The sequence below is a fragment of the Ricinus communis genome, chromosome 10 (assembly GCF_019578655.1).
Source record: "Ricinus communis isolate WT05 ecotype wild-type chromosome 10, ASM1957865v1, whole genome shotgun sequence".
Classification (NCBI taxonomy): Eukaryota; Viridiplantae; Streptophyta; class Magnoliopsida; order Malpighiales; family Euphorbiaceae; genus Ricinus; species Ricinus communis.
This window is the reverse complement of record NC_063265.1, coordinates 3358568-3369506: the sequence shown is the minus strand read 5'-3', so window position 1 is coordinate 3369506 and position 10939 is coordinate 3358568. Positions and strand designations below refer to the sequence as shown.

Below are 10939 nucleotides of genomic sequence, written 5' to 3'. Positions count from 1 at the left end.
TCTAATTGTTTCATAATTTTAAAATAAGTACATATTTTTTAAATTTATTTTCAAAAATATTTTTCAATAATACTTTTTGGAATTTTATGATAAGCAAAATAATACGGAAAATTGATTGTGCTTATTAAAGAAATAATAATTATGAATCAGTAAAAATAATTTATCCTAAACTTAATTATATAATCATTAAAACTCTCACATATGCGTTTTTTCACATATTTTACATTTTATAATAATAATTTTCTTATTGATTCACTAAATTATTATGTTATTAAGTATAATTAATTTGCAATGTCAATCTTTTTACTGTAATTTTTAAAAATAGTTACCAAAAATATTTTAAAAATAAAAACATAAGCATTTATTTTAAAATTTTAAAGTAAAAAATTATTAAAAAGTGTAAAATTTAAGATTTAATTAGTAATTATGTCTTAATTATTATGTAAGTATTCTATTAGACATGTTTTTCATGGTTTGTTTTTTATTTTTGAAGTAAATCTGAGGTTTTTTCTGAAGACTTTAAATTGTATGCTGTCTTTTAATTGTCCTTACCTTGGTGACAATCAATCTATACCCTCTTATGAGATGTCTTTTGAAAGTAATTGAAAGAGACACATACAAAAAGAGACCAGCCTTAATTTAAGCCACTGCCCAGACTGATGCATTCTCTAGCATAATAACTAGCTACAGACAGACACTGGTTTACGTATTGTAGACGGACCTTTTTCCATTTTGACCCTAAACAAAATTCTTTTTTTTTTTTTCTTTGATCTAATAATTCATTGTCAGTATTAGACTTTATATATTTATTTTATTAAAATTCTAATATTATTTATAAAAATATTTTATATTAGTTGAATAGTTATTTTTATTTTTAAGAATTAATTTAATTAAACTATTTTGATAATTATTTAATAAAAATATTTAAATAAAATCTCCATGTTGAAAAATAAAAATATGAAAAAAATATTTAATATTTTAATATTAATAATTTTTCTTAAATTCTTAAGTTTATGATATAATACTTTCTATAGTAAAATAATTATAATGAAATAAAAATAGTGATTTTATATTTGAAAAATAGTAAAAAAAGAATGTTAGAAGCGATCAATTTTAAATTTTTATGATACAATGAATTAGAGATTAATATAAAATATAAAATATTTAATAAATATTTAAAAATTTAAAAATATTTTTTCCTTATTGTTAGATATATTGCCTTAAATTCACTAATAAAAGGGAAAAGAATGAGTGCTTTGAACTTAAAATATCTCACAATTTGTATCTATAAAATATAGAACTTAAAACTTAAAACAGAAAACTCAATTTTATATATGTGTGAACATTTTGATTTATAATTAGTTTAATCACTTGAAATATTTTACCTATTAATGAAATATTATGATAATGAACACATCAATTAATATTTTAATAGAATAAAATAAAAATTATTTTATTATTTTATTTTTTTAATTTATACAAAAATTTATAAAATTTAAACTTTCTCAGAGGTCTATATATAGAATGATATATTATTAGAGAATGTTTGAGACCAAATTCTAATTTTATGCTTTTCAAAGAAAACTAATTCTTTATAATGATATATTTTAATATTACTCATAACACGCGTAATATGTCTGTAAATTATTATTATAAAAATCTTGACATAAATAATATTTAAATATAAAAATAAATATTTTATTTATTATATTTTATTTATTATATATTATTTTTATACACATTAATAATTTTATTTTTATTTTAAATTTTATAATAGAAAATAATTATAAATATAACTAATTGAGTACATATTAAATAATACAATGATTATTTTTAAAAGTAAAAAATCTTAAATTTTAAATTTTTTAATTATACATCTTTAGAGAGAACATGAAAGAAATTAATATTTTTTAATGTGTAATTCATGCCCTCTTAAACTACTAATGAACTAAAAAACGATTTGTCGTAATATATGTAAAAAAGTTGTCTGATTAAAAAATTAAAAAAATTTGAGTGTTTTCTTTTTTGGAAAAAAAAAAATTGAGTTATGATAAAAAAATCTTGTTAAGAGGGAGCAGTTTTCATTTTAAAAAGAAATTAATAAAAAATGATAATAAAGTGACAGGACAAACAAAGTGGCTTGAACCATAGTTCAATGCGATCGAGACGGAGCGCGGGTTGCCGTGGCTGCCTCCCAAAGGTTGCTATTGCCAAAATCAAACGACAATTGAAGGGAAGAGCCTCCTAACAACAGCAGCGGGCCGACGTGGCAAATGGTAGCGTATCAGAAACGAACACGTCTTAAGTAAAGTCACGGTCTCCTGGAGGTATCTAACCCAGCCATACCATAATACAACTTGCCCGCGCAGTTGCTCAGTGTCTTGTGTCAGTCTATCGTTTTTTGAATGTTCAAAAAAAATAAAAACCCCTCTCTCTCTCTCTCTCATCTACGGTTCTAACGGACCGCTCTTTCTCTCCGTCTCCCTTTTCTCTCGTCTCTCGCATTTCCTTTTCTCTCTCTAGAATGTTTCTGTTGATTAAGATCTACTAAACAGAATGTGTTAGGGATTTTCTGATTATTTTCTCGGATCCTTCCTTTTTTCTTTTGTGGCATGTTTCTTCTCAGAATTCCCGATCTAGACTTTGTTCTTTGTAATGAGTGAAAATGGAAGCATTCCGGTTGAGGAAGTCTAATATCGCGGACTTAAGTGATGATCATAGCTCCAGTCGACGATTCAAACACGGTAATGCTCTTATTGATCTTTTCTTTCTTTTTTTGTTTGGTTGCCTAGAAAACCTAGGAAAATGAAAGAAAAATGTCTTAAATCGTGCCTCTTCTTTTTCATTTTAAAAGTTTGTAACTCGGCTTCCTGAATGTGACTGTAGACTGAGGCAGAGAATGTATTTCCACTCAGATTTTAAAATTCTCTCTTTTATTTTTCTATAGTTTCTTAGCATCCAAATGGTTCGTTTCAGAAAATATTCTTCCATTTGATTGAAACTGCATTACTAGTGCAAAATAAATCATTGTTATAAGTCTATTTTTCTTTGATCTTCTTTGCAAGCGACGAGGAAACTTCTTTTTTTTTTTTTTTTTTTTTTTTATTCTCTAGAAAAAAGAGAAAGAAGTTCATAGTATTTTATTTTGTCTAACTGTGCTCATTATTTGTGCTATGTAGAGGTCAACAACCTTGATTTGCTTATGGCTTTGCTTCTGCTTTAATTAAAGTAGTTTTTTTTTTTTTTTAAATTGCTTTGTGACTTTTTGTACAGTGGTATCAGCATGATTTTGTTTGCATCTTTTTCTTTTCTTTTTGAATATCATTATTAGACAACTCTAGGCTTGTAAGTCTGTTATGAATTTTCTAGCAAACTATAATATAATCACTATTCTCTTTCATTTTTTTCTTCCTTCATTTCCTTTGTTTGCAAATATTGTGGTGTTCTTAAATTCGAGGCTTTAGTTTCTATTTTTGTAAGGTCTTTGTTGTTCCCTTGACTGGTCTATTCCTTTTTTGTAAAAAAGGTTTAATTTAGGCCTTTAGCATTTGGTTTTTCTTGAAACAAACATCCTAATGTTGTTCTAGGGATTCGTTTCCAGGAAACAAGCAGGTTCAGAGACACAGAAACTTTCCAAAATTGGCCTCTGATTCTAGTTCTCAGAATACCGACATTACTACTCGTGAAGATCCGGTACGCTTATACTTGTACTCTCGTTCACGGATTTAATGATGCACTTTATTTCTTTTGTTCCAAAAAATCCATTAATATGAAATTCCTGTAATGTATGTGAACTGTGATTTTCCTGGTTATTTCATATGTTTATGTTTATAACTATTGGGTTGTTGGTTGACTCAATTATCCCAAAATAATTTGGTATTTGGGTCCTGCAGGTCATGTATGAGTTGGGGTGGAGATCTTCAAAACAAGCAACGGGAACGCCGATAAAGAAGTTATTAGCTGAAGAGATGTCTAGAGAAACTGAATCCAGAAAAAAGTCACCAGGTGTTATTGCCAGATTGATGGGCTTTGATGGGCTGCCACCTCAGCAGCTTGCTCACAAACAACAAAAAAGGTCATCTGATAACTATCTACAGAGGGTAGCATTATCGGAGAGGTCTCTAAAGAGTAGCACATCATGTAGCCGCCGGTCCCCGAGACGAAGCTCAAAGGAAGAACAAGAATTTAAAGATGTGTTTGAAGTTTTAGACATGGGAAAAATGGAGACTAATACTTCCTCACTGCAGGGGACTGCAAACTCAAAGCTCACTGAAGCTGAGATGGCATTTGTTAAGCAGAAATTCTTGGATGTCACACGTCTTTCAACTGATGAAAAATTTCATGATTCAAAAGAATTTCATGATGCAGTTGATGATTTGGACTCCAACAAAGATCTTCTGCTAAAATTTCTTGAACAGCCAGATTCATTGTTCAAAAGGCATCTACATGATCTGCGAGCTGCCCCTTCCTCGCCCCACTGTAGTCATGTATCAGGTATGAAGTTATCACGTGCTTCTGAGTATGAAGGCAGGGGTCTAGGGTGCAACAGAGAGATAGAAACTACTTGGAAATATGGCAGGAAAAACCATAGTGATCCTCTTAGTCACTCTTGCAGTAAACGTGCTGCTCATGATCCACCCAAGTCATCAAAAATTCAAGTAGAAAGCAAAGTTGATTCTTCTGTTATTCCTACAAGGATTGTTGTGCTGAAACCAAACTTTGGTAAAGTGCAGAATGCTAGCAGAACAGTTTCATCTCCTCGCACTTCTTACGATTTTCTTTCAGATTGTGATAGACAGATGGATCTTCCTAGCACCAATGGGGAGTCAGAACTATGTGGAAGCAGAAGGTTTCCTAATGATGTAGGACTTCCGAGATACAAGTCTAGAGAATCTAGAGAAATTGCAAAGGAGATCACTAGGCAAATGAGAAATAGTATTGAAAGTGGTTCTCTGAATCCCTCAACCTCTGGATTTAGAGGATATGCTGGGGATGAGAGTTCATCGAATAGGTCTGACAATGAGTCAGCTAATGAATCAGATGGGCCGACAGTGATTTCTAGAAATGCAATTGGTTGGAGCAACCGATACAGGCCCTCATCATCCCGCTCTGCTGAGTCATCTGTGAGCAGGGAGGCTAGAAAGAGGCTCTCAGAGAGGTGGAAAATGACTCACAGATCTGTAGATATGGGAGTGGCCAGTAGGGGCAGCACACTAGGTGAGATGCTTGCTCTGCCTGATAGGGAGGGGCGGCCAGCAAATGCAGATGCCATGGTCAATGAGAAAGGATGCAGTCATAAACTTGTTAGCAATGACAGGCCAACAGGGTGGGTTGAACCTTTAGGTATTAGCAGTAGGGATGGCTGGAAGGATGAATGTATTAGAAGTCTTTCTAGATCTAGATCTGTTCCTGCCTCATTTACTACTGGTGGCAGTCCAAAGATAGGTATGCGCCCTGAGACACTTTGCAAAGACAGTTACCTGCTACCAAAAGAAGTAACAAAGAAGACAAGAATTAAGTCAGTAAAGGTTAATTTCAACCAGAGAGAAGGTTCATCTTCTAGAAATTCAAGATCTCATTTTAAAAGATCTCATTTCTCTGAGGGCACATGTAGCGATCAGAGTGAAGTGTCACCGGAAATTTGTTTCAGCAGTAAGCAAGTGCAGACCAGTATCAGCAAGGATAATCTGTTTGAACAATTTCACAAGGTTTCTGAGACATCAGCTACTGCTGTCACAGATGTGAGTTTCATTCCTGAAAAAGTGGTGGATGTGGCAATTGAGAATGTGCCAATACCTTCTGAGCCTACTGATCCAGAATTACCATCTTTTATGTTGCTGAAGGGCAATCCCTCTACTAGTGGCCCTGAGGTTGCAAATTCACAGGTTTGATTCTATCTTTTCTGGATGATCCTTGTTAGCGTGCTATGAGCATGATACATATAAGAAAATAGCCTCGTTATTCAAAAAGGCCTTAGGTTAACAGAATTGCTCAATCTAATATTTTTCTCTCCTGATAACACTCTTGCATAGTGCTGAGAAATTGCCTTTCTGATGCTTGAGCTGTTTAACTGGCAACATCATGCTTGACACTTTTTCTCATTTCTTTACTGAATGTTTTGACATGTTGATGTGTTACATTGATTTTAAATTTAGATTATTTCATGTGGTATTCATTCTCTCTTGTTGCAATAGAATTCATGTAGACTTAATAGTTAATTTCCCTTGTATGTTTAGGATATAGTCTGATAAGGCCCTGAATTTTTGTTTGAACCCCTTGCACAGTGCAACTTCTTTCTCTATAACTCATTTAGTTCAAAGCATCCAGAAAATGAAGAGTTTGATGAAAATAAATTGAGGTGTGTATCTGAGACAAAAAGTGTTTAAAAGTTATGAAATATGCAAGTAAAAGAGGGCATAATGGATTGGGTGCTATTAAACTTTTTCTAAATTTATATAGTAGGGTATTCATATATTGCAAGAGCATGTGCAGTAGTATATACTGCTCCCTCAATTTTTTAGCTTTTAGTTGAAAAATTGGTCTTATTTGCTCATTGGGATTAGCTTTAAAATGATAAATTCTTATTATTTCTTTTCTCTACTTGATGGAATTTACTGTAAGGCTCTGTCAGCTTTTGCCAGTGTGCAGAATATAGATTTAGTGAAGATGTTCTCTTCGCTCATTGTTGTAATTAGGCTTCAGTTTAATGTTAGGGATGCTTTAACGTAAAAAATCGTTCTTGGTTTCAGGAGCAATCAAATGCACTGCCTGCGAAAGGTTCTGTGCCTGCACAGCGTCCTGCAACAGAGCTAGCATCACTAGAAAGTTCCAAGGAGGCTGAACAACCAAGTCCTGTTTCAGTTCTCGAAACTCCATTCCCAGATGATCTATCTTCTAGTTCAGAATGCTTTGAGAGTCTCTGTGCTGACCTACATGGTAATCTGGAAAACTTCTTGCCTTGTTTATCCTTTTAGTCTGCGAGTGTCTCTTGGAATTTGAGTCTGCATTTTTATAGCTAGACTTAAAACCTTAAATTTTTTTTCTTTGGAATGGATGCTAAATCACCCACACTTTAAATGCATCCTTTTTTTTTTTTTTCTTTTTTTCTTTTTTTCTTTTCAAGCCATAGAAAGAAGAGTACAATATATAGCCAGTCACGAATCAATTATATTTTTACAAGCTCACAATGAATGCCTAATATTTTGTCAATTATTTTGAAGTTATAAAGAATGAAGCTTAATTAATATATTTAAGTTATTTGAGATGTTCAGAGCACGTATACATTTTCTTTTGCTCTTGAGCTCATAACTTTACATTAATTTATATCATTCACACGAGTCTGTGACATATGCTACTGATGGCACTTGGAGTGAGTCGAATAATATTTTTCTGTTTCCTGCGTCCAAGTAGTCTTTGTTAATATTAATGTCTTTGTTATTTCATCACTTGTTCAATATTTTCTATGCGACAGGACTTCGGATGCAGCTTCAGCTACTTAAATTGGAGTCTGAAGCATATGCTGAGGGACCCATGCTCATATCAAGCGATGAAGATCTTGAAGAAGGCTCTGTTGGAACTTCTGAAGAGAAAGGAAAACCTGAAGAGAGCAGGGAATTTTCCTACGTAGTTGATGTATTACTAGAATCTGGTATCAGTGATGCTGACCCTAATACCTTCATGGCGTCATGGCACTCCTCTGAATGCCCCGTAAATTCTGTGGTATTTGAAGAACTCGAGAAGAAGCATTGCTATGTGAAGTCTTGGCCAAGATCTGAAAGGAAGCTGCTATTTGACCGTATAAATTCAGCTCTCTTGGTGATCAACCAACAATTTGCAGATCCACACCCGTGGGTGAGGCCTGCAACAGCAATTGCTTCGAGGTGGATTAAAAACGGACTTGAGGATGGCATCCACGAATTGCTTGCTAACCAGGACATGAAAGCAAATAAGGATGCAGCAGAGAAGGCGCTGGTAATGGATCTACAGTGGCTGGATTTGAGGGACAATATTGATATAGTCGGTAGGGACATCGAGGGACTGCTGATAGAAGAGTTACTGAAAGAGATAGCGGCAGTGTAGAGACTGAGAGCAGAAGGGCGCCTTCGGTTTAGGAAGTCAGGTATATACAGAAAAAGAAATGAAATTGAAAGCAATGGAATACTCATTCCTATTAATAAATTGATAGAAACCCCCTAACTGCACAACATCCAGATTGCTGCTGATTTTGGAGACTAGTGCTCCAAAGCAAGAATGAGCTTAAAATGGAAATCACAATCTGCAAGAATGATTGCATTTGCATGTCTCAACTCAAAAGTAAAGATTTTACAAATTTGAGGGCAGATGTCCCTTTCAATTCTATAGGTATTCGAATGTATCCAATGATTACCCAATATAAGCTAATGCTTAAGCTGCTTAATATGCTAAGAATATTATAAGTTATTATACATATACCTGTGCGATGGGTTTATGTATGAGAGCTGAGAAGTGATTTTATTTTTTATTTTTTAAACAAAATTGAATAAGTGATTATATAAAGATCTAAAAAACTGTATCAATAATTTATGTTCATTATTTTATCAGTAGATGATTTTTGGTTTAATTGTTAAATAAATCTGATACTTATAACTTATTTTCAAATTTAGCTTGTAGTTTTTAATTTTTAACATGTAATTTGATACTAAATTTAGTTTTAGCCTTTGGCAAAAAATACTAATCAAAATTTATTGATGTGATAATTTCTGCATAATAATAAAATATCAAATTAGCATTATAGCTATTGATTCAAAACAAAATTTAATAAATTAATCTCTTATCTGCATTTTTCTCTTTATTGTTTGTTACAATGGTCGAGAGGATTTCAAGCCTTAAATCTATAGGATTTCAAGAAGTCGCTGGAGATGAGTTATCAATTCTAATACTAATTTAATTTCTTTTTCTGATTTTCTACAATTATAACTATCAAGAAATTTTGATCGATAATTTTATTAAAAACTAAAATTGAAATCAATATTAAAATATATTACTAATTTTAAAAAACTACTATGCACTAAATCTGAAAACAAGTATAAAATATAGAATTTTTATTTAACAATTAAGCCATGATTTTACTTCTGAAGTTGGTATATACAAGAGAACAAGGAAATAATTTAGTCATCCGTTGTCTCCATATTCGTTCATCTCAATGAAATAGTTTATAAAGAAAAATAAAGAAACGAAAGAACTGCATAAAAAGAAAAGAGAGTAATAGAAGATATAAGAAGAAAAAGATTTAAGGAAATGAAGCATAAAAGCAGAAATCATTGATGGGATATAGAGGAAGCTACACATACGATGAGTATGCGATCTCAAGTGGGTAATTTACGATAGAAATTTAATGGACAAATTCCAATTGGTATTAATATTTCATTATTTTTTGTACTAATATTTTTATTTCTATTTTAATTTAAGGTTCATATTATTTTTTAGTTTATTGTTGTTGACGTGACTATTGAAAATAAAATAATTTTAATTGATTCGCCGTATTAATAAAATAAAAGCACAGTGTATTTTTAGACACCTAAACTTTAATTATTTAGTTATTTTAATACTTTAAAGATGTTCACTTTTTAAAATATCTCATATATGTGGGCAGAAACAGGAGAAGGGGTCAGATTTTTATTTTCAATTTAACTTGATAAACACTTAAACTTTATTTTTATGATCTATTAAATACTTTTAGTTTTTATTTTAACCTAATAGATACCTGAATTTTATTTAATAATAATATTAAAACACTTATACATAATACATATGGACATGTTAAATGAAGCCATATGTCAAAAAGTGCTTAAATATTATAAAAATTACAAGTTAAAGTGTTTATTAGGTCAATTGAAAGTTAAGGTGTTGAAGTGACTAAATGCTCAAAATTCAAATATCTAAATATGCATTTGGCCATAATATAAACCAACTAATAATTTATCACAAATTTTTCCAAATAATTCACATTTAGAGGTGAGCCCCACAAGCTTAATAAGTTAAATTATTAATAAATTACTATTATTGATGTGACAAATAAATTGTCACGATCTGATCTGCGGGCACGTGACCGGCGCTAAGGAATGAGTAGGCTTAAAGCCACCAAAACTTGTAGCAAGCTTGACTAGTGTATATATATATATATATATATATATATATATATATATATATATATTAGTCAACTATATCAACAATTCATTTACTAACATTCATTCAGATAATCACAATATAATTAAATTAGTCCATCAACATGATCGTTTAATAATTCTCCCATAGGTTTAACAGGCCAAAATAAAATTTTAAGTTTTAAAACCACTATTGGGAAGAGTCTAGATGTCTAATGATCAGAAATGAAAATGAAATTAATTACATTAGGCCCAATGAAGAAAGAAGTCGGGCTCTCAAAAGAGAAGGACGGTGAAGAACCTAGCTGTCACCTTAAAAGAATTAAAATTGAAACTGTTAGTCTCGAGAGTGAGCTAAAATCATATAATATGATTAAAAACAGCTATATATATAAAATTATTATTTAAATAAATATAGAATATCACAGAATAATAAATACGTGCCATATCATAAATTTAGAAAAATGCGATTTTTATATATTCGGGACGAGTATCTCAATAGAATCCTAAATCCCTAATTCTAGTAGCTTTTCGATTCTCTTAATCCAATGAGACTGGCACCCAAAGAGCAAAGCTCGACCATGATCCTTAAATCTAGTCTAGTTACTTAAATACCAATACAGCTGGTCCCTAGAGAGCAAGCAAGGATCTTTCTTCGACAAATCCAAATCTATAAGTCTAGAGAGTTGTGCTCAACCAGGAAGTTCATTGAATATTTCTCTACTACCTGACTCTGATTTATACTGGTGCGCACACGGTCCTGATGCAATCCATCAGGTGGCAAGTTCTACTGTTGT

At 31.6% G+C, this 10939-nt stretch overlaps 1 protein-coding gene across 2 annotated transcripts; it reads left to right on the top strand.

Annotated features, from left to right (window-relative positions):
- The first annotated feature begins 2288 nt into the window (after positions 1–2288).
- LOC8278099 lies at positions 2289–8587 on the top strand. Of its 2 annotated transcripts, none has more exons than XM_048369983.1 (5): positions 2289–2744; positions 3588–3693; positions 3894–5885; positions 6750–6936; positions 7472–8587. In XM_048369983.1, exons 3-5 carry the CDS (start codon positions 3897–3899, stop codon positions 8077–8079), a joined length of 2784 nt encoding a protein of 927 aa, XP_048225940.1. In that variant the 5' UTR covers positions 2289–2744; positions 3588–3693; positions 3894–3896; the 3' UTR covers positions 8080–8587. The 2 variants fall into 2 exon arrangements, with proteins under 2 accessions (XP_048225940.1, XP_048225939.1); XM_048369982.1 differs by having other exon boundaries at positions 2290–2744; positions 3602–3693.
- Positions 8588–10939: the final 2352 nt, after the last annotated feature.

What these genes read in the sequence shown, in the direction of transcription:
- LOC8278099 (XM_048369982.1), top strand. Translation starts at nt 2,666, where the DNA reads ATGGAAGCATTCCGGTTGAGGAAGTCTAATATCGCGGACTTAAGTGAT. An exon ending in CAGTCGACGATTCAAACACG is followed by an intron (nt 2,745 to 3,601) that starts GTAATGCTCTTA and finishes ATTCGTTTCCAG; the next exon opens with GAAACAAGCAGGTTCAGAGA. An exon ending in TTACTACTCGTGAAGATCCG is followed by an intron (nt 3,694 to 3,893) that starts GTACGCTTATAC and finishes TGGGTCCTGCAG; the next exon opens with GTCATGTATGAGTTGGGGTG.